The following is a 24,540-nucleotide window of genomic DNA, read 5'->3' as shown; positions in this document are numbered from 1 at the left end:
AGTGAAAATACAAAAAGAAAGGGAAAATTTCTAGTTAGCTCTTATGCTATTAATTAGAAACATTTTGTTTGGTGGTTTGAAATGATCCAGTACCTTTCTATTAATTTATGCGGTGTTTCGAAGGTGCCACGAACCGTCTAGACATTTGAGAAAGGACGTGCCTCGAAGAGCTCACAAACTAAGATGAGACGGGAGGAAAACGTGGCTGGGAAAAGAGAGCACCGTGTAGGATTCAGCAAATATATGGGTTCCTAGACGCTAACAGACATGACTTTTTGGTGACAGATATTGCTGGAGAGTAGGGATGAGGGTCTTCCATTGCCTGTCCACCCCTTGCAGCGGTGGAGGCCGTGCTGGATGGTCACACAGGGGTAAGGTGGGAGCACTGGTGCGGCAACAGAAAGCTTAAGAGGGCAGAGGGGCAGTGTTGTGCTGGATGTGCTGGTTATAGCTTAAGCTTGGTACTTCCCTTGTGTCAATGTCATGAGCTCGTAACAACTTAAAGTCCTATTAAGTTTTTCAGTCTCTAAGGTAGGAGTGGGAGAGGCACTCCCAGCGGTTTCCCAGAAAATCTCTCCTGGGACCAGGAAAAAGTCTCCCATAATAGATGCCACTGTTGTGTATCGTCAAGCACAGGTGATGATGAGGCAATTCTAAATACTAGGTGGGGATGCAGTTACACTGTCAGACTTCCTTTGATAGGCCTTCGCAGGGGGAACAGTTGCATTCAGGCTAAGCTGGCCAGGTGCTCATCATCAGAGCTAGCCCTGAAGCAAAAATGAATTATGAAAGAATGTGACCAAGATGGTGCTGAGCAGTTGTTGAGCAGCTCTGTGGGATTTCTTAACCAGAAAATGCCTAGCTGGTGCTCAGGACTCCGAGAAGTATAGTGACAGGGAATGTATTTGTCAAGGAGTGTAGTGACAGAGGTTGCTGCAGGAGCGTGTGCATGTGAATTGTATTATTTAGCAAGTCCGGGACTAGGGATATGAATTCCACATAATGTGGTTTGCTGTCTTGCTCGTGATCAAAATGAGTGCAGGAATGCAAAATCACATTTATTCTGAAAAGTTTTACAAGAATGCTTAAATTTATTTATGAAAACTTAATTGATTTTGGATTCAAGTCCTGCAGTTTTCTCAAAGATCAGCCTGCATTTTTCATTCAAAAATGTAGGAAAATTCCATTATGTGATATAATTTATGCTACAATTCCAGCCAAAGGCATGCATAGATATACCACTATTTCTGAGCAAGACTCAAACTTTGTATGGAAATAACCATATGTGTATATTATATGCATATTTAATTTCTGAAGCCTAAAGGAATAGCGACTAGGAAATGTAATAGGAGATGCAGTTGCAAAGAGTCTGATTTTCTCACTAAGGTGGTATGATTTCATCTTATGCTCTCATGTGACCAAACTAACAGGCAGAAATCTTCATGAAGTCTAAAACATCTGTGTTGTCTGATGAGACGTTGGCTTTGAATAAACCTGTCTGAGATCAGTTGAAACAGAGATACTTCTCCATTTTCTAATTACCCGAAGGACTTGGCCTAACTATTTCTGAGATGAAGTGTGTTATATTTCTTGTCATCATTTCTGTTTTTAATAAATACCAGAGGTTTGAAATAGCAAGAATTTTTAAAATTTCTAATAGGAGCATCTTCTTTGAATTAACTTGACATTCTGATAAAAGCACAAGCAGGGTGCAAACCCAAAGTAAGTGCACCTACTGGCCAATATCAGGATGCTGTTACTGTTTCTCTATTCTTGGTTATTTAAATACATAAACTTATTATAGCTCACTTTGTAAATATTTACGTTAGCCTTTACTTGCTTTGGGATCAGAAGAAACCAATTTTCCTTTGGTTGTGAAAATGTGGCAATGAATTCATGTTGTAAGAGTGGACATATGTAATATTCACCGCATTTAGCACAGCAGATTTTCTCATTGACAGTTTGGAGAGTTTACAGTTAAATGTACTTCCTGCCATTTGCAGTTGAAAAAAATTGAAAAAAATTTGAACTCATATTTGCTGGATAAGGACTGCAAAAGATAAAACTTGGCTAACTTGGCTTCTTTGGTAAATTTAGATTACAAAATTTTTATTGCTTTGTAAGAAAACTATATTACATAACCCCAGAACAAGGTAATTATATTTAATAGTTTAAACAGCTCATTACTAATTAGCTGTGATTACACCTGAAAAAACACAAGAATTAATGAAAGCTTTTTATGGCAGTGAATTTAATAACAGTTCTAAACACCTTTTCCTTTCTACTTTTAGCTCTTTCCATTTCTAGACAGAACAACAAAGTGGGGGGGCCTTGGGGGGGAAAAATAACAAAACATTTTTTTTTTTCAGCTAAAAGAATTACTTTGGCTTTATAAAACCTGCTTTAAAGCATCAGGCTATAACGAAGATCATGACTGTTTGGCATATGAAGTCTCTGTCATCCTGTTAGCATTCAGAGAGCTAATATCATGCAGTTTCCTAAAGGGATATATTTTATTCCTTTGAGGCAGAAAATGGAAAGAAAGGCAGTCTCCGGAAGACATGGTAATCTGTGGTACTTAATGTTTTCTTTTGGAAATACATAAATACAAACAGGCCTCCTGCTGAGAGAGATCAAGCACTTGGAGATCTGACTGCATTTACCTGGAAAATGGAGGTGCTCAGCCTTTCTCAAGTCAGAGACACACTCATTAGCCAGTGTGTGCTTGCTTCTGAAAAGACAAGATGTTATTTCTTTAGAACGGATGTGCAGGTTCAGCCAGTTGATGGTAAAATTTCATTTAGAGAAAGTGTATGGGGAAACCTTATACGTTTCTGGATTCATTCAAAGAGAAAAGGGTAGATTGGGGGGAATAAAAATTTAAAGAAATGAGAGGTTAGTGTCTGGGAGCAGGTGCCTTTCGCAGCCCGTTCTGGAAGAAAACCTTGGTGCAGCAGAGGCTCAGACACCGCTTACTGGGACTTGTTTTATTTGGAGGGTCCCGTTCCAGCCCCCCACAGCATGGCAGCACCATGGAGGGGCACTCTTGCCTCCTTTCTCCCAGGCATCCCGATAACCCTTCCAGCCTTCACTGGGTCCTCTCTAACTTGGCATCAGGAGTGGCTGCTTGGTATGGAAAAAGCCATAGCCACAGCAGGCAGGAAAAGGAGATGCTGGCAATGGATCTTGGAATTGAGTTATAGTTTGGGTTTGGGTTTGTTTTTACTATAAATACGGAATTGCTCCTAGAGGTGTGTTCAGTGGGGATTGACACCTCGTTCCACTGTGGTTACTTAAGATAATTCATTCAGTGTGTCTTAAGAGTCAGGTAAATTCTGCATGGAATCATAGGCTAACCGATAGGCATGGTGCACATAGCCAACTGCTTGTCATTTCTTCGTAAGTTTTTAAGTAGCAGAAAAAGTTTTTGATTTTTTTCTGCCCTCCAGGTGCTTGTCAGACCTGAGACCTAGATTTGACTTTCACTTTGCACTGGAAGTGAACTTTTCAGTAAAGGAAGTAGAGGGGGAAAAAAAAACCTCCCCCCCCCCCCCCCCCCCTTTTGGAAAGATTTTAAACAATCGTGGATAGCTAATGTTCAGTTTGGTCTCTAGCTTTCATCTAATTAGATGAATCTGCATTTATTTTAATTGTAAATGAACTGACACTACCCCTATATAAGAATAAAACAGTAATCAATACGGAGTGGTTGCTGTGTCTCAGGTTTCCTCTCAGATTCTCTAGCAGGAGGCAAAATTCATTCTGAATTACCTGTATGCTCAATTTTGTGAGCAACCACTGAAACTTGTGGTTGTGTTCATGTTTGCTCCCTCTATTCCTTTTCTACTCTTTTCAAAGAGTTGTGGCTCTCCGTCGGGGAACTTAGCGGCAACCCGCTGTTGTGAGACACAGACTCGCCTTCTTGGTGTCCGTGCTGTATGACCCCTCACTTGTATTCCTAATGCTTTTCTTCTACAAAGCAGGATGAACTATCAAGCCAAGTACTGACTGCTTAAAAGACATTTTAGAAATTTTAAAGATGGTGTGATTTCAATTGCAAGTTGTGGTATTCTAAAAACTGACACTGTTGTTCTCTATCATGTGCTGAGTTTTGCCTGGCATTGGGCCCTTTCTCTAGGGGCGGCATTGGTGACATGCAGAATGGGGCAGGAAGGGTTTCCAGAAGAACAAACTGTGTGTTTAAAGAGTCATCTCTTCAGCTTTTCTCAGTTTTGTGATGCCATGGGACCATATTCTCCATGTACACTTTTCTGTCACTGAAGATGAGCATTTTCTTTCCTGAGTATGTTCAAATTTCTGTTGGAATACCTTCCATAAGCTAGTGTACTTCTAGCTTTTTTTTCTGGATTTATTTCTTCTGTTTTGTTTGTTTAGTTTTATATATTTTGCAGGTTAGATTTATGCCCTAATAGCATTAGCAGATGAGGTTTCTGCTCTAAGCCAGCTTTGTAGGCTACCATCAGAAATCAGAGTTTTCTTTGCAATTCTTTTTATCTCCTTGTTCTCCAGCTCTCAGCTTAGTGGTTTGACCTTTTGCATAAGCTATTTTTCATCAGCATTTGCCAAGGTTTTCTTAAACACTTTAGCAGTGCTTTGCAAGCATAGAGCACGAATGTTAACCGTTTCATTCTTTATCTGTGCTCTGTTGACTGATCTTTTGGGAAGTAGTTTAGTCCATAATCTCGGGTCAGGAGGTCTTAGTGCTGGAAGCCATAATGTATATAAAAATGACCTCTGATTCATTGTTTCAAATTCCACTTTGGTTTTGAAACTTGTAAGGAAGTAATCATGTATTTCTGTATTTCTCTGTAGGTCACATTACACTTGAATCCAATTTCATCCGTGCATATTCACCAGAAGCCTCTGGTGTTTCTTCTCAACTCTCCTTTGCCTCTGCACTGGAAGCTAAAAACAGAAAGACTGGCACCTGGAATCCGAAGAGTTTTCTTTGTAAGTATACACAGTCCTCCGGCCTGCTCTGTTTCATAGCTATTTGTCTCACAAGACACTGAGTTCATGGCATTCATTTGGAAAGTTTTTAAACATACATTTAAAAAAGAAAAGTTAACACAAGGTCAAGTTTCAGTGTAGGGTTCTGGGGTATAGTTAGGTGGCAGGGCAAAGCAGTTGGGGAAAAAGTACCTAATTACCTGTTATGTGAATTCAAGGAAAAGGAACCAAAATTACTTTTTTTTTTTTTTTTTAACACCAGCAGTAATTCCAGTTCACAAAGTTGTGAGGTTATAAAAGGTTGCCAGTCCTAATTAGAAGTTTGATAATATAATGCAAAAAGCGTCAAAGCAATGAGAAATATTACAGGTGAATGCCAGTTGTAGGGTCTGTGACCAAACAAGAATTTGCATGTATTGAGCTCAATATGTACAATTACGGTTTATGTCTCTAATGAAGCTTGGTCTATTGAAATGACCGAGCTAAGCCCAGAATGAAATCATTTTTATTTCTCAGAAAGACTGGAGCACTGCTTGTAATGTAGGATCCAAATATTACCTAGTATTTGTAAATCATGTCCATACAGTTTGCCAGGACATTCAAGTTTGCTATTTGTAGCGAAACAGACAAGTTGTTTGGATTACATTTTTAATGCGTGACATCATGTCTAATCATGAGTCGTCTTTATTAAAGTTGCAGCTTTTACTGTATTCAACTCTAATTGCAGAACTAATCTTGATTATTTTTAGCTATATCCTTATAGGGTTTAACTTTGCTCTTCCAGCACAGCTGACTGTGGTAGGCAGTGACTGCTTCTGCAGTACCTGAAGGGAGCTTAATGGGGTCACTGCACATCTGCAGGAGGGGAGGATGGTCAGGACTGCAGCAGTTAGCACACTGGGAAGGGATACTTCTCTTTGTTGACCTGATATGATGGTGACGCCATTAAGTGCACCAAGAGACCTATTGCTCACAGGAATAGATTTCTTTTTCCTGTCATCAGAGTACAAGAGTAGGAATACCTTTGGTACTTCGAACTGCGAAGGACTCCATCCTGTTTCCAGTGCAATTTGTTACTGACTGGTGTAAAGAACATGGGTTGGCTTGTGTTCTGAGGTGTTCACAATCTCAGTTTTTCTCAATCTGTTAGAAACTCTTAACTGTTATCTTCTTGTTGACCTTTCCTGGTATATGCCCTTAATGCAACCAGTACAATTCAGGTCTGCTCAGAAAATGACTGAGGAACAAGATGATGATAAGAGTCCTCACTCCTCTTCTGATCAAAAGAATCAGCACATTTTACCAGTTAATCAAGACTTGGTCATATTTTCAGTTTACTTTTGACATCATCACTCCCATTTCATATCAGCTAATTTGTTTTCAGCTATCTCTTTTCCTCCACTTCAGATTTTCCTTCTTCCTTTGCCTTGCCTTGGCTTTGGAAGTGAAGAGGCTTTCTGTTGAGAGCCATCCATTTCCGCTCAGCAGATCATGCCAGCGTTCAGACTGTGGTTGTACTGGGCTTGCTCGGCTTGGCTCAGCAGGGCTTCAGTGGGCTGCAGTAAGGCATAGGAACAATAGGAATTTGCCTAAGGCCTCAGCTGCCAAAACTGTATGATTAGCTAAGTGTTTGCTTCAGAAAACTGTTTCAAGCTCTTCTGGCTTGAAACAGGCTTGAAAACAAAAAAGATGTGAAAATGTGAGCTGAGCATCAGCTGTTGTAATTCATGCCAAAAAAGTTGTCTGACCTCAAGGATCACCACAGCAAGCATGGCCACTGATGCTGCAGGAAGGGCTGAGTGGTTTCTCAGGTGAGGCAGAAGGACCTGATAGATGCTGCAGATTTGTTTCCGCCCTGGTGGGGCTGAGCCACCTCCTCCTCCGTACTCTAGCCTCCTCAGCTCCACTGGTGATGGTAAGGGCTGGAAGTTGTGGTGCCTCACACTGTCCTCTCACCACGCAGCGGTGGCACAGGGGTAACACTGCTCACAGTAAGCTGTTCAGATAGGAGATATGGCCTTTCCATTGCAAGGAGTGAACTAATTCTCAGTGCTGACCTGTCCCTAATCATGTTTAAACATCTGAAGAGCTCTCCTTGACAATTTGGGATCTCAAGTGCTATGTAAATAATTTATAGTCTTCCTTCCACCACATTCTGTTTTCTGTTTTCTGTAAGGAGCTTGAAGAACAAGATTCCAGGGGAAAAAACAAACAAACAAACAAACAAAAAAAAACACAAAAAAAACCACCACCGGGGTACTGATCTACTGTTACTGCCCAAGTTTAGTCCTCGGAGTCCCTCTCACACTGGCATTTTATCTTATGTGTTGTCTAAGACAATATTTTTTGCAGCAAACATAAATGAACTTAAATGTCTTCTCAGGGTCTCATAAGCCTTCCCACATCTTGTTCTCAGTAGTTGTTACGGTTGGGTTAGTAGGCTGAACAACTTGACCTGTGATGGTTGTCCATTGCCTTTTCACAGTTCTGCCCTGCTCACAAAGCCAAATGCACTGCTTTCCCAAGCAGTTTCTGAAAAAAAAGAGCACAGAATCATGCATCACAGAAAACTATGGGAAATGCTGAGGAAGTCCTAACCAGAGCACCTGTGGACAAGTGCGACGCTCCAAAGAGAAATAGATCGGCTCTAGTTTTGCAGCACAGCTCCTTGTCTGTGCCAGGCCATGCCAGGTAGTCAGTAGGCCTACCTCTGGCCTGAAGAAACTGCCTGCCCCTTTGCAGAACCAAGGGTTCTGATTTCCAGGTGAGTCGTGGAGCAGATGGACATACTGCTTCAGCTCTAGTAGTGGAAAGATTCCCTACCTCCTTGCCAGAGCCCTGAGCAAATTTCAGAGAATTAAGCTTAAGAGTGTAAATCACAGCTGCAAGGGGTGCAGAGTGCAGAACTGCTGTACTTCATTGGCCCTTGTTCGAAAATACTTGGCTTATAAGAGTACTTCTGCAGCTCTGTCTTGTTCATTCTCATTAAATGTATAGCCAAGCCAGAAAATGGAATATTTTGAATCATAAAGGATTTCAAATTAAAAAAACAACAACACTTTTTTGATGTCCGTGAATTGTATGCTCAAAACAGAAATCTGTGTCACGCATACCATAGGAGTGTCATAACTATTGTGTCTGTCTCTATGGAAGCCTTAGGCAGGATAACCATTGACTTTCCAGCCCCTTTTTCAGGCTTCTCATACAAGACAATCATTCACAGTTTTATTACTATACTGTATGTAAAGTATGAATTGTGCAGTTTTGTTGATTGATCCCTAGTTAGGTAAGTGAAGAAGTTTAATTGTTAACTTCTGGAACTTATGGATGATAAGGAAAATACTCCGAGAGTGATGCTTATGGTACTTTGGAGGAAGCTCTCTGGGACAGCACAGAGGTGCTAAAGGGAGTTGTTCTTTACTTGTCCATTGCCTTACTGTGTTGTCATTGTGCTTCTTTCCCACCTATAAAGCAGAGAAAGCATTAGTAAATGGTCTTAAGAAAAAATGTTGGCATCTTGTTAAAAACCGACATAGAAGATCTAAATAACGATTATTTTGCTGCAAAGTAAATAAGTTACTGTGTTAGTAACATAAATGCAGTTCTTGAATGCACTCTGAACTGCCTTGGTTATATTCAGCTGAGTTACTGACATACTAATTTGCAATATTGAGAGTCAAAAGGCACTACTTCATGTAGAGAAGGGAGTGGCAGTAAACAAGTAAAATTTACATATATTTTATAACCTTAAGTCAAAAGTGATACAGTAAGGTTTACAGAACTTGTAATGCTGTATTTGCCTGGTGTACATAATGCCGTTTCAGTGTTGTGCAAGATAAGGAGGTCAGGCGTCTTCTAACAGCACTGTTTTAGTGCACAAGTGTTTTTGTAAAGCACAGGTATCTTGAGCTTTGACCACTGTTGTAGCTGAGTTCTCTGAGGTTAACCGGGAAAGAACAGCAGGATGGAGAGTAATTATTGAAGTTGTGGGAGTGTCAAAAAAGGCAAATTTCTATGTGAGTTACAGAAAGTAAATGTATGGTGACTACACAGTATGGTGTTAATGCTGCATCTAGCATACACAGGATTATTTTCAAAGAGTCTACATGAATTATATATAATCTTGATGGGTTAAGTAGGTGGTGCTGGGAAAATTATTGTGATTTTAGTACAGAAAGTCCTGAGTTTATTCTGACCATGTTAAAATATAAACATACCTAAGCATCATGGTATTTCAATCTGAAAACACCTAAAACTGGGTTCAGGCACTGGCTTAGTGCTTGAACTCTGCCCAACATAAGTAATTGAAAATCTTCACTTCAATTAATGTTGTATTTAGTCATATTACTGATTGGATTATTGTTTACATGTCACAAAAACTCAACAGTTTGGGGATTGGGCATTTTCTGTTGAAGAGAAAATCTTCAACAGAAGATTTTCAGGGCTGGACCACCAGCCCCCTCAAGGAAGAGCAGCGCATAGATGGGAATGTCTACTCAGTTCAGCAAGGGGAATATTTAGCACCTGTGCTAAATAATTCTTTTTCTCGGCAGGAAGTAAATGCCAAAACTATATCAGAAAGGGTCAGTGGGATGGAGTGGGAAGTACATCCTCACTGGGGATTAGCTTGGTTAGATTATAACAGCTCTCAATTTTACATAAGCTAGGCAACACCTGCAGAAAGTACTTTTACCTGTGATCCTCTTACAGGTCAATCTTGGAGAAAAACCTTAGTAGACCTCTGCCATCGCCACACTCTTAAATTTCTGTATAACAAAATAATTTCCTTTCTTCCCCTCAAGTCCTTACTTCTTTCCTTCCCTAAAAGCAGTTCATTGAGAACATGTCTTGGCAGAAAACCAAAAGGTTTATGAAGCTGCCCAGAAAGAGGGTTTTACAGATGCTGCTCACTAGTGTTTTCTTTCTTTAGATTTGGTAACTTTCTCAATTGCTTTTATAGCCTAGGAATATCTTTGCTGAGCAAGTGAAAATAGTGAGAATAAAATCAGTGGAAAAAATGGACCCAATCCTTTTTGATTTCCCGATAGAAATCACTTTTACAATAGATTATATATATATAAATATATATATATATACACATATGTGATTGTTTATAATGTTTGCTTACAAATGTGATGCTTCAGCTCTTTCTCTGTGTTGGTTATTCAGGCAATTGAATGAGTAAGTTACAGGTGCAAAAACACTTAACAAGCAAATAACCTTACTCAGAAGATCCCCTTCAAAAGGTCTGAATATGTGTTAAGTTTGTAAAATGGGGGGGAAACAACAGTAGTGATAATAAATACAAAACCAGATCGTGGGCTCTTGTCTTGAGATTTGAAAAGAAAGAAGAAAAGCTGTAAGGAAAAATAAGTGATAGAATTAAGACCTTAATTATTAGCAATTTGTGTATTTCTAAGAAGAAAAAAGCTATGTTCTTATTATTTCATCCAATAGCTGGTTTATTCCTTTTACTTCATGAAAATATGGTTCACATATTTTGGGTCTTTGCCACCAAACCAAAGGCTGCTCTATGGTTTGCACTAGATTTTGGATGACTGACAAAACTCACTGAAAAACAAGTGCTATTTGTTTTCCTGTGCCTAGTATTTAACGGGAAATCAGGAGGCTAAATTTCCAATCACTTGTTAAACAGACCCAGATGTGAACAGAGTGCTCTGCTAGGAGAAGAGTGAGGGAGGATAGGAAATGCATGACTAGTGATAAATTTGGTATAAATAGTGACCTTTCACTATTCAAAGTAAAGTGCTGTAGATTTTCAGTGTTGTGTAACAGTGTGAAGAGGAATTTAAAAGGACATTTATATTTCTGTAGAATCTTGGGTTTGTTTTTTTGCTTAAATCTTCATCATTCTTCTACTCGGAAGCTGGAAATAATTCCATAGTTGCCCTTTTCCATTTGGCAGAGCTCATATTCCCCCTTCTCTTCCTCACACCGTTTCCTTGCCTTTTGAAAGAATGGGAAAATAACATTATTTGTCTAATTAAAAACAGTGTTTAGTTAACAGTAAGTGTTATTGTGCTTTTCATAATAGTAACTTTCCCTAGAGACTTTGTCATGTGGCCTGATTCACCCCCTTACAGAATGCTGCTTTTCTAGTCTGTATAACTGGTTAACTCCCAGATACATCAGGGGGACCTCAGGCTACATGTGGTGGTTCTTCTGTTCTTCGCAATTGATTGGAAGGATTTTGTCAGCAGGGATCGCAGGAAATGACAGGGTGGTAAATACATGTTCAAAAGTGATGCTTTGGCTGCATTCAGTAAAAACAAATTTAAGAGCACAATAACCCTAGTAAGGCATCTTTTTAATACTTAGATTTTTATTATTTTTTTTTTATTCAAAGCTTGCTTCATGAAGGTGTTACAGAATAGAAATGGAATTTTTTGCTTCTGAAGTGATACGTAGTTAAAGGCAAAAAAGTATAGGTGGTAGTGTGATGTCCCAGAACCGGGAACTTTTACGATACAGAAGTGTCTTCTGCTTTCAGTGCAAAGCACTTTTATTTGGGCAGAAGTATTTCAAAATTCCCAATTTGCTGGTAAATTTCAGAAGCAAGACGGGTCTGTGTGCCTTAGTTTCTCCTTTCACAGGATGCTTAAGCCCTGCACTTTTTTTTGGACCTTGGTTTGCTGAGTATATCACATAGCTCATGTTAGATCCTCTCCTGTCCCAGGTGATTTAAGCCATCTTTCAAAAGTTAGGCTTCATCACTTTATGTTAAACCAAGTTGCAAGAGTAAGGAAAGAAATAATATTCTGGCATTTAGAGACCGGAGTGTGTTCCCAGACCTAGGCTGAAGTGTCTGGAGCAGGTATCTGTGCTGGTCTTGTCTCTTCTGTACTGTCATGGCACCATCCTGTCTTCACTTGCTTCAGTAAATGGGGGATTTAGCTAGTGGAAGTTTACAGAAGCAAGCAGGAGAGTTTGGCAGACTGCTGGTGTTAGTGATGTGGAGGAGATAAATCACAACAGGTCATGTTACTGAGTCATTGATTCCAGTGGAAACTATAGCTGCAGTTGCATAGATATGCTTTAATTCTCCCCTTCTCTCCTTCCACTAAATTGAGTCTAACTTGAAACAGAATTCTTGAAAAAGCTTCTGCTGCCTTATTTTGTTCAGACCAACTCAATGAATTGCATCTATTAAGATGATGTTAGATTAATGTCAGGTGAGTGAACAATTACCTGTGTACGATTAATAAACTCCTGCTGAGCCCTAAATTTTGCAGATAGATTTCCCTTTCATGTGATTTTTTTTTCCTTTTTTATCATTCTAGTAACTGTTCCCATGGGTGTTTTGAAAGTTGTACTTGCTTTGACATGGTTTCAACTTCGATGGAAAATCCCAGGATTTTCTTTCTAGATGCATTTAAATGTGCATGAGCGATCCCACAAGGTTCTGTGTTCATCCCGAGAAAGAGTTGAGCAGCCTTAATTCCTATCAAGATCTGTGGTAGTTGGTGAAGTCAGCATCTCCTAGTAAGCAGAATTAAAATATGTAGATAAGATACTGCTGATTCTTTAACATGTATGTTTTAAAAAATTTGAAAAATCAAAGCGGAATTTTGTGATGACTGTAAGTGGTCTTGAGAACACTGAACTGAAAATGAAAAATGAACACTAAACTGAAAATGAAAAAATATACTACTGCCTGAAAGCATCTTATTTTTGTGGCTGGTAGGGAATATGAAAGCTGATAGATGATTCACAAATGTGCAGCATGTTTGTCGCATTTTATTTCAAGAGCAGCATGTCTCTTAGCTTGTTACCAAAGAGAATTGTTCTCTTGGTGATTATGCTGCATGCGACTTTTTGAACAATAAAGGAAGTATTTTTGAGTTTCAGAGTACCTGGTATTTCTCCGTTCATGGCTTCACTTTTTTTCTATAAGGGGACCAAAGCCCATCAAAATACGTTATCAAAAAACACTGGCTGAGTCTCAACTCTATGTGGGCTGCTCTGAAAGTTGGTTCAAGTTATTTAATTTTATTCTGAGCAGATTTACTTCTTTCCTACTTGTTCTGTCACAGGTCTGACACTATATAAAAATATGAAGGGTGCTGCTTTCCTTCTGATTTGTTTCTCTCATTCTCTACATTATGATGGCTTTGTCACTTGGGCTGGAGGGGCTGTTTCTGTGAGGGGAGGGATTGATTCATGCTGCAGACTAAACTTTGTATTCTGAGTCATCTCCCAAAGGTGCCTACCTGTCTCTTAAGGCTAAATTACGAGCTTGCTTCCTACTTGGGTGTTCTGAATTACAGCTACATTAAATGCTTAAAATGTCATAAAGCAAACAAAATAAATATCCCCCATGGATCAGGTTCAAAGAAAAAAAAAAAAGAAAGCAATAAAGGTTTAAAAAGGGAGAAGGAAATAGGTGAAATAAGAAACAGAAGATGCTATTTTGAGTGTGTGCAGTGCTCATGCTCACCAGTGTATATATTTGAGGCGACTTAAGGTTGCTTCTGAGACATGATCCTTCTAAGGAACAGAAACTTGCACAATTTAGCACTTATGCCAGGTAGCTGATGTCCTGAAGTACCATGGAAGAATTGCAAGAGCAATTTTTGTGAGACCAGAAAGTTTTCCTAAGAGATGTATAAAGGTTTTTTGTTTGTTTTTCCTCAGGATGGGAATATAAGTTTCCTTGTTTCTGTACCGTGCAAAGAAAATTGCAACCCCTGTTTCCTCCAGTGGTCAGCAGTGGGTAGTAGTGTATGTAATCAAAATATGTTCCTAAACAATGTTTTGTTCCTTGGTGGAACTCTCAGATTTTGGTTACAGATTTGCACGATACTGCACTTGATCCGTGGTCCCTCTGACTGCAGGGCCTTTTGAACTGCATTCCTCACTGTGGTTGCTATCTGTGGTTGGTATCTTTTGGGCCTGCAAACTGATTTTCCCTGTCAGGCCTGGAAGTTCCTCATTTAGCCTCAGAAATGTGGCAAGGCATGTAGATGACCTCAGCAGCAGGGGATGTTTCTGGTGCTGTCATCTTTAATGTCCTCACAACAACAGGAAGAAATAGAGCTGGGGCACATTTTCCACTCTGCAACCTCTGAAAGTAACCACTGAAGAAGATGAAGTAAGGAGACAGAGTGCCTGTGGCAGCAGTTTCTTAATTACCCGGTAGGCTGTGTAGTGAGTGTTCATATAAAATTTGTTGACATATTCCTAAATATATAAAACATTCTTTGGTTTGAATCCTCAGACTGACATGTCCTAAGTACTTCAAAGAGAGCAGCTTTTGGTTTGTTCTGAAGAGTAAGTAGTTAATGTTCAAGGCAGGTGTTGAAACAGTGACGGTTGCCTTTTTTGGAAGAGTCTGTTGAATTCTTTCCAGAAAAAATAACGTCCTTGGCTCACTTAACCTTGCCTTAGGTCCATGTAGTAAAAATCCTAACATTGGCAGGAACAGCAGAACTCGGCACTCCTTTTAAAAACATGGTAGTGGAACCACCATTTCTAATAGACTTCAGTATGTGATTAAAAAATGAATGATGATAAGGTTTGTGTTTACTTAAAGATTTTACTGTATGATCATCAGTTGAGGATATTTGTGCCAGACTTTTTGATGATTCTGCTTTCTGTCTGTCAGTTCCTCCCTATTAAGACTCAAAAACTTTGGGGTACATTGATAGAACCTGTCCTACAGGAAGACATTTGTCATGCAACAGAAGGATGCAAAATGATTTCAAGTTTGAATTAATAATAAATTGAAAACCAAGTGTTTTCTGAGGAATAAGCCTGTTGTTAACAGGCATTTAAGTACTAAATAGAAATTGCAGTGAAAATGTGTTATTGCAAGCAAATAATCAATAATTTTTAATCAATATTTAGAAGTATTAATATTTCCTCTCAGTTTTTCTCAAGTGTCTTAAAAGGTTATGCTGATAATTCTTTTCACTGATACTGATCATGAAAAATACTAGAGACATTATGAAATAGTATAAATGATAAGCAATTGCTGTAGTTCTTAGATGCATTGTACTATTTTGAGGTAGTTAAGGAGTTTTGGTTCCTGAGAGTGGATTGCCAGCATTTATTCAGTATCCTTGCAAAATAATAACTGATTAAGCCCCTTAAATCCTCCAATCTTTATGCACGATATTTTTTTTTTTCTTGATAGGCTAGGGGTCTACAAAGGTGTCCATTTGTCTTGGATACAAAAGATGCCATAGCTAAGAGGTGCTGTGTAAGCACTGTCTGCATGACCTGTCTTGTGCTGTTAGAATATTCTTCATCCTACAAGGCTGTGCACAATATAAAATCTGATGTTAGGAGCATTGTAGAGATGCCCCACAAAATCAATCCATGGTGTATCTGCTTCTACGTAGTGGAATTACAAAGTGAACGCTATTTGCTAAATACTACTTTTTAAAGATAAATGTGTTTCTATATTTTCCTGATGTTGTAGGAAGGTTTCCTAGAAAATTCTGGATTTTCTTTTATAGCAGAGTTTTGTTTCTTATTTGGGAAGTATAGTAATGTGGTATATTCTGTGTTACACTGAATAAAGACCTTTTTTTTTTTAATTTAAAAGAAATATTTTCTGGTAGTCGTATGAAAAACAACAATTAAGGAAGATCATTCAGAATTGGAAAAGATGTTAATTTAAACTTTGAAAACTATTCTGGCAAAAGCATAAAGGACTCCTGAGCTGTTTTTTTATGACAGGCTTGATCAAATTGAACTCTGAATTACATGGGTCTTCTCTTAGAGAAGAGAGTATGTGATATGTGCATAATAAATGCTAACATAATAGCTGGAGGCATGGAGAAGAACTTCTGAAATTCCACGTGCCAAAGGGCGTAATTTATATGTCTACTTTGACAAATATTTGTATGTACTAAACAAACTGATAGAGGACATAAGGAAATGGTGCTGTGAAGTAAACAGTAGCTCCAGGGAAGATAATGGTTGATTGATGTTAGTTAATTTTATCTAATTGGAACCTGACTCCAGATAATCTGTTTAAATAAATGTTGTTGATATATTGTGGTTTTTACAAGGTTTTTACTTATTACCATTATGCTGCTATAGCTTGTAAATAGTTCTCAGAATGGGTTGGAAATTGTTATGATGTATTTTTCACTCTTCCAATCATTACCATTTGTAGTTTTGGATTTTCAGTTAAAGGAAAAAATATGTTTTTCCACCAAAGAAGTCTGGTTTAGTAGAAAGGTAGTCTGGGATCCTGGAACACCTGATATTGCAGCAGTATGTATTAGAGTGAGTATATTCTCTTGCTCCAGGTTTCTTTCTCACTTGTACTCTGGTGCAAGACCTAATATATTAAAAGCAATATTTTAGTACTTCTGGTCAAGACCTAAGTTAATATGATCTATTTATAATGATTTTTCTAAAGATGCAAGTCATTTGCTTTGTGCTAGCTCAAAACGTATTTTTCTCTTACTGTAAGTAAAACAACAGTAAATATTTCCTTTTCATGGCCTTTCTCTTTTCTTTCTCTCTCTCTCCATTGGTCTTTTTGCTGAGCTTGAACTCATTCTTTCTGATTTGGGAGTGACTTACTTCAGTAGTTCCTAGGTTTATTGAGCTTCATATCTCTCCCTTCAGTTACTTGGACCATGTTGGTCTTACTCCCTCATGTTTTCCCTGTTGTCTTCCAGCCCTTCCTCTTGCAGCATTGTTGCACCACTTTTGTCAGCAGCACAACATCTGAGCAGTTCAGAGCCCCCGTTTATTCAGCTGCCTTGTGCAACCCAGCCAGGCTGATAGGTTGGGAACACTGCTGTTTAAAACAGCCACTTTAAAAAAAAAATCCAAAAAAGAATCATTATGCAGATCTTAAAACATATGAAGTTTAGGCAGTGTTGGAAGCAAGCTGTAATTGCGGTAAATACATGTGGGTGTGCCAGATTACATTGCTTTAACAGGCTACCTGTCTGTACAGATAAATATACCATATTAAAAATATGTTTTTATTCCCATCAGGTGTCTTTAGGTTCTGTTGTTCAGTTTGAGAAGGGAAATTTCTCTTTGTCAGCAGAAACAGAAGAAAAGCTTTTTCCTGGGAAAAATGAATATCTGCTACAGTGGGCCCAGAAGGAATATGGAGCAGTTACATCTTTCACCGAACTCAAAATATCAAGAAACATCTATATTAAAGTAGGAGAAGGTAAAATCAAAACAAAAACAACAACAAAACAGCACAAACGAACAACAGCATCAATTGATACTTTTAAATGTTCAGAATGTCTCATTGTAGTAGTATTTAGCTTTTTTTTAATATTCTGATCATTAAGCATACCTCTCACTTCCCAAAAGATATGTTATGAAAGGGAAAGGCAGAGAAATATCAGCAAGTCTAAAGACCAGACCTTGGATTTAGATAGCTTTTAATGGATTCTGGTGTCATAATTGTATGTTCATAAATACAGATGCAAAATCATTAGCTAGAATCTTACAGGAATCTAATCTTCACCTTTTAAAAGGAATAAACTACTCATGGTGATTGTTTGTATGCCTTCACATAAAGAACTGAAGTGGAGAACCTGAGGTAGGGGGCTATTTCTAGAAAGACCTGAGCTAAATTTTTTTCAGTATACCCTTGTATAAGGATCCAGAGTATTTTGAGCAAAGAATTACTGTCTTCCTCATGAAGGTAAGTTGCCCCATTCTGATGTCCCTGTGTATTTTCACCCCAAGGAGCAAGGTTTCCTGTCCCTGTAAGCTGCATGCCAAATTCATCAGATGGCTAAGGGGAGTTGGGAGAGGACTCCAACTCCTCAGGGATTCACAGGCCCATATTAGGGTAGGGGTTTGGCTGTAGCTGTGTAGCTGAGCAATATAAAGTATGGGTCTGTGCATTACCTTCTGGCTCATGCTTACCCTCATCTGGCTGCTGGTCACATAATATATTGTCTGCAGGGTACTTGCACCTGAGCTGTTCTTAAGCCATGGATAACTAACACATGGCTCTTCTCTTCGCTATGGTCTTGGAGCAAGAGTGTCAGTTCAGGAGAGTTTTATACATTTCTCTATTCAAGTTTGTTTTCTGGGAAATACATAGTTAGCAAAAGGAATATATCAGGGAGAGCAGACTTTCCTTATAGCACAGGATGATGAGGGTTGAACTTTGCTTTATTGCAGGTATGGCATGTTTTAAGATTTTAGTGATTGTTACTTAATGGTCTGTTTCAGTGATCTTTCTGGACCTCTGAAGATGTTATCTTCAGGAGTAAAGACTGGTAGAAGTGAAGTAGAACTGTTCTGAACTGTTTTGCAACTAGGGGACCAGCTATTTTGAAATAGTAGAAATGAGTAGAACATTTTGGCAACACCCAACAAATACTGGGGAGCTCAGCATTTACTAGCGCCAGTGGCCTAGTCTAATTTAGTAGCCCTTCAGCAATTTTTATAGAGAGACTCCTGCATAGCTGAACTAATTGGCTACCAAAACAAACAAACAAAACCACCAACAAGAAAGCAAGCAAGCAACCAACCAAAAAACCTTCTGTGGAGAAAACTTTATTTGTAACTACCTGCATGTAATCATTTGATTTTCTGAAGCATGAGGCTTGTCCCCCAAAATTGGAACATGGCTGTGTTGGTTTTGTCCAAAAACCTACCAAATTTGTACAGGATTCCCCTGTGTGGTTTTTGTTCTACTTGGCACCAATCTTGTATTTTAATGCCAGAAGATCATTCAGAAATACATTTATTAGCTTATTAAAGTGCTCTTGGAACATTTATATGGGAGTAGTGGTCTCTGTGTTACAGGGATGAACATTTAATTAGATATGTCAAAAAACAGATTAAATAGTTTGTTGATTTGCACATCTCCAGTCAAAGTAGCTGAATATCTGTGAGTTTTGCATTATCTTTAGAATGTATTAACACACAATTTAATTACGAGTAAGTACACAAAATGGAACTTGGCAAGCAACCAAAATAGACAGTTTCTGAGAAGACTTCTACAAACTAGCTCAACTGTAGCCATATTTGATTTTGATTTAAATTCTTGGCAGAAGAATTAATATGAGTGTGTGCATGTGGGGGAATTACGCATGTGTTCAGGGGTGGGGAGAGGGTCAATTCTTGAACTGCAGCAGTCGTTCAAGAAGTTCTGTGAAAAACACAGGGGACGTGGACCTGTTCTTCTCTGCAGAATAAACAACAGAATTACACAAACAACAGTGTATGCTGATGGACACTTCAAGCCTTTCCTACAAAAATCACACCACTCAAGTGCTTCAGTCAGGTACCCTCAGCTGCTAGTCTGTGAATCACAGCTAGTGGTACTTGTAATTTATAGGAGGTTGCATGAAATCATTCCCTGCTGATACATATGACTGATACAGATTTTAATGGCAGTATTCATTTAATTATCTACATTTTGTATTTACTCAAGTTAGAAAAATCTGAAACTGGAAGATCTAACATTTTATATGCTGAGGCTTTAGCTGAATAAAGCAAAAAGAAAATGCAAGACAGAGGACAAAGAAAAATCTGAAGAAGGATGATATTTCATAGAATAAAACTGCTTCTGATGCTCTGAGTCCCTGAAATCAGTTTTGAAGCTACAACTGAAAGGGAGCTGAGTATGTGGTGGAAGCCTATCAAAACTGAATGAGAGCCAGATGCATCTGAATCTTGTTGATAGTGTCCATCAAGAGCACGAGCGTGGCTGGTCAAACACTGCGCAGAGATGGTGAGCACAATGAAAACCAACAGGCTGGAAAGAGGGGTTTGAGCCAGTAGGCATATGAAGTGAGGGTCTCATTCTTGCTTTGATCTGTGTAGTAAAGGAGGTGGCTAAGTGATAGCCACGGTAATTGCTATTAGATTCTACAAAGCTGGACTGCTCATAGTGAAAGTCATATAAGTACACATTTTTCAGTAGAAAAGTCAGTTCATTCCTCATGCCTCAATAAGATATGATTATACAGGTCAGGAAGACTTATCAGTTAGCTAAACGTTACCTAATGCATCCAGTACCACCAATCTAAGTCCAGGGCAGCTGTGCTAGCCTGGAGGGAGATTATTTTCAACACATTTCTAAATAAGAAAAAAGTCAACCATAACAATAACACGCTGAAAAATACTCCATGTGCAATCTGTTTACAAACTGTAGCGCTGTGCTCCTGTCCTGGCAGAAGCTAAAGCTTCAGTCCTGACTCTGAATTTGCACCCTGTGCACACTACTGCACATTTCCTGCACACAGACTTGCTGGGTTTAATACTTGTAGGTGAGTGCTTTGTGCTGTGCTTTGGCAGTTTGTTCTGTCCTTCCTTGGTACAGCTCGCTGCTCTAGGGTGAGTACTGACTAGTAGGAGCTTCCAACCTCCCTACAAAGACTGCAGACACCTTCCCTTTTTTAACACAGTGCCATTTTAAGGTTGAGATGCTGATCTCCTTAGCGCTAAGGGCCAGTAAACTGCAAAATGCCTATGAAAAAGCCCTGCCATTTGAGTGGCAGTCGAAAATCCCAGACATCTTGCTCATCCCCAGCTTACACTTCTGAAAGCCAAGCTCTGCTTGGATGAGATTTTTATTGCTGAATTAAGCTGTTGTTGCCAAGGGCGCCTGTCTTGGAGAGTGACACCTGATTAGCAGCTCTCATTTGCACCAAAATCTTTTAAGCTGGGATACTCAAGCTGTACCCAATTTAGCCAAGAGCCCGTGGGCGACACATAATTTGTACAGAAGACAGCAGACAGTGTCTGTCCTCCTTTTTAAAATGGAAGTGCTACCCACAGAAACTACAGCTCCCAGTGTTCAATACAGTCTTAACTGGAGCAGCAGCCTGTGAGCGCTGGAGGGAAAGGCAGGGGCTGGCAGCTGCACACAGCTGCAGCGCCTGCCTTCTGGCCGGGGGGGCTCCCCAGCTTCTGCGCCTGCTCGCCAGGGCCTTGCCTGATGTTACTCCAGGAGAACTTATTGGTAGTCTTTTGAGAGTAGAGAGGTGTAAGGCCCACAAATTGGCTGTTTGACTGTTTTAATAAGCTTTTTAATGGATTGCAGACACTTCCAGTACCTTTTTTAAGTAAGTAAACAAATATGAAGTGAAGAAAGAGAAGAAGAAAAAAAGTGTAGTGACCAAAGAAAATAGAAATGGATATCCTTTTCTTTTCTGTTACAACCCAGATCTTGGTAACTAGCTGACACGAGACTAAATACATTTAGTTAAAGGTGTGTGGGGAGGACCTAAGTGTGTATGTCAAGTAGCCAGTGACAGTTAAAATGAGCTGCAGAAGAAAAGCGTGCTATCGAGCAGGAGCCCAGGCTGGGGTGTCTCAGTGCTGGTGGCGGTGAGAGCAGGGGTTCCTTGAGAGCTGCAGAGGCATTGTGTGGAAGTGCCAGGAGCTGGAGTCAAGCTCTTTGCAATGGCTAATGATAGCACCTGTGATAATTATCCCCAAACTACTTAGAGGCTAGTATTTTATGGCTTGACCTGAGTTGTAGCATAGCAACTGAGAAGCAAATACATATTATCTATGTATGTATAACTCTGTAGATAGATATAAATTCAAGTTCAGTATAGATCATTTGGGATTACTTTCCATTCTCTGCTGTTGTGGGAGGAGTTGGCAAACTGCAGCTGCATTCGAGGCTAATCTGACAGGGCACACACCAGATGTTAGAGGAGTGCTTTCCTTGCGCAGTAGGAATTGTTACAGTCCCATACATCTTTCACAGGTTCTATACAAAAGACAGCAAGGTTAATATTCAAAGACTATGCTGTGTAAGATGAGAAGAAACTCTCCTAGTTGTTTCCATTGTAGCTGGGGTCACGGAAGTCCCAGGTCTCTCTGAAAAGTTGTGTACCACATGTAAATGCACTTCGGGAATGATGTTTCGGCTCTAATTTACAGAGCAAATGCAAACAGTGGTCTCAGCTCAGTTTCTAGGAGTTCATCTACAGCTTTACATACACGACGTGTTATGTTTGTTGTAATTTTTTTCTACCTTGCTACTGTTCTTAATAGGAAGGCTGCCTTTATCAAGCAAAGGTCAAAGACACAACTGTTTGAAATTCTGTTCTCAAAAGACTTTGTCTTGAGCATGATACATAGTCTTTCTGTGTATTGTGATAATTCATATGTAAAGCTATCTCAGAAATACAAAGTATTCTTATTTTTCAATGGATATACTGCTTCTTGAGGTGCAGTAATATAGGCTGTGCTTGAGAACTTCATACCAAATGACTATTTTTTGTTTTGTTTTGTATAGTAATTAATGCTTGTGATCAGCTAGGTAGTTAAAACCAAAAGAGATTATATACAATAGAACTTCCCCACTTCAGTTATGGGTATAATGATTAGACTTCCTTTATATCAATAATTTGTCATCATTATCTTGCTACATTCAGTTTTCCTTGCACTAAAAAACTGTAGTATTTCTACACTAACTCTTGACTGCACGAAATGTAGGAAAATATACAGAGCAAAGAAATGGAAAATATTTTCTGTGATCTTTTAAAAACAGCAAGTTTATAATAAGAAAAAAAAACATTTTCTAAAGGGAGGAGTTGAACATAGATGTTTTCTATGAGATAAAAAATATTTCTTTTGTAATTAAATATGCAAAGAACAAATTAAGTATATTTTATTTATTTTGAAAAATGCTTACATACTTGAGTATTGTTTTCAGATTTCTTGGGGGGGGACAGAGTACTTCTAAACTACAGATTTAAATATTTAACAGAAATTACATCAGAGGTGTGCTATGTTTTTGCAATGGTGATCTCCCTTTCAACATTATGTTGATTTCTCTTAAGTACTTATAATAGGTAATAAATATACCTTTTGGCCTAGAGATCTATGCCATAAAATACAGTGCTGCACTGAAGTAGATGCTATACATACATGAATGTAAATTGATATTTATGTATGAAGCTTTTCTTTCTTTTTTTTTTTCTTTTTCTCCAGATCAAGTGTTTCCTCCCTCGTGCAACATAGAAAAGAATTTTCTCTCTTTAAATTACCTTGCGGGATACCTACAACCAAAAACGGCAGAGGGGTGCCTTATGTCTAACTTAGTCCAAGAAAGGGAAGTTCACATCATTGAGCTAATTACTCCAAATTCCAATCCATACAGGTAAAGTATCCTCTAAGTTGACTAAATCTGTCTGAAATCACAGCTAAGGATTCCATCTGTCTGTTGGATATCAAATGGAGGTAGTCATTTCATCATTACAAGAAGAGCTTGGCCTTTAGTACTTTACCTTAAGTAGAAACTAGTTCTTCAGCATGTAAAGATTTTGGATTCTGCTTCATGATTCCAGGATTTTTCTGGACAATACTGTAGAGCACAGTTTTCATGGACTATATCCTGCCTTCCCACAGACTGAAATTTTGCTCAGTCGACTGAAGTTTTCCAAGGCTAAGGTGTATAAGGGAATATGAATAAGGACAGAATCTTACAGACAGGGATTAAGATGAGCCCACTGTATGAGGAGGTAAGAGAAGGGTTAAAAGTAATCTTGTCCTGTCACAGCTAATGATGACTGGTAGCAAAGCCAAGGGCACTGCTTCCCAAACAGAGATCCAGAGGTCACAAGTGATCTGTGGTAAACGATCCACAGTTAGTCTGCAGAATCATACCAGAATTTTCTGTAACATTTCCAGTTGAGTTTAAGGGGTAACTTGATGATCTGTATGAAAATCTGTAAGAAAAAGGATTGAGTTTATGAATATAAGCCCAGAATTATATCATAAAATGGCTTGGGTTAGAATGGACCTTAAGGACCATCTAGTTCCCAATGTCCCTGCCATGGGTGGGGATCCCACCTGCTAGATCAGGTTGCCCAGGGTCTCGTCCAACCTGGTCTTGAGCACCATAGTGAAGCGTAGTGGTTAGGGGAAATTATTTAACTCTGTATGTGTTATTAGGGTTATCTGAATTGTCAAAGGTACTGTAAACTTCAGAGTTATGACTTAAAACATTCAGCCTTTGCCTGTCTCTCCTAGGTCTTAGTGGGAGCACATGACCTAGAGTTTGCTTTCAGATGATCACACCTGAAAAAGCTTTTCATAAGTGCTGAGTTGCTAGAACAGAAATTGGCCATGAAACTTGCATGGTTTTGTTTCTTATAAGAAGAAAGAAGAAAAGTACAATTTCATCAGAGATGAGATACAATTAAAATCCTGTCTGCTTACTGCAGGCACTGGCTTTCCAGCATTGTCCACTTCTGCTCCTCATGCATTACATTTGAGCACATCCCATTCCTAATCAGGAAATCACACAGGGAGTCGGAGGTGGGAGGAGGGGTCTTTGCAAGAAGGGTAATTATCTCATTGCAAGATGCTAAACCCAGAGCCTGAAAATGCTCTCTTGTGTAGCAACCTTGGGAGAGTAAGAACGTGCTGAGGTGTGTTGGAAGGCGAGTAGCAAAGTCCAAAGCATTTGCCTGTATATGGCAGTGGGCAGCAGCCCCATCTTCGATAGAGCTGATGGTTGGCATCAACATCACTGTCACAATAAGTCCCTTGTAGCGTTATGCAATGATGACAGCCATGTCTTCATCCCTCTTGGCTTTTGACTTTGGCTGAGCATGCATGATAGGAATTTGT

At 39.1% G+C, this 24,540-nt stretch overlaps 1 protein-coding gene across 5 annotated transcripts in view; it reads left to right on the top strand.

Annotated features, from left to right (window-relative positions):
• The window catches only part of TGFBR3 (transforming growth factor beta receptor 3), a 124,645-nt gene that overhangs the window by 68,462 nt on the left and 31,643 nt on the right, over window positions 1-24,540 (top strand). For all 5 annotated transcript variants that reach the window (XM_083847453.1, XM_083847450.1, XM_083847454.1 and 2 more), the window contains 3 exons: window positions 4,834-4,971; window positions 16,957-17,140; window positions 22,897-23,065. In XM_083847453.1, coding sequence (XP_083703579.1) covers window positions 4,834-4,971; window positions 16,957-17,140; window positions 22,897-23,065 — 491 coding nt within the window. The remainder of the gene's footprint in view (window positions 1-4,833; window positions 4,972-16,956; window positions 17,141-22,896; window positions 23,066-24,540) is intronic.

The sequence above is a fragment of the Anser anser genome (assembly GCF_964211835.1).
Source record: "Anser anser genome assembly, chromosome: 8".
In the NCBI taxonomy this organism is placed as follows: Eukaryota; Metazoa; Chordata; class Aves; order Anseriformes; family Anatidae; genus Anser; species Anser anser.
Note: the sequence above shows the minus strand (reverse complement) of the source record. Positions and strands in the feature narration are given on the sequence as shown.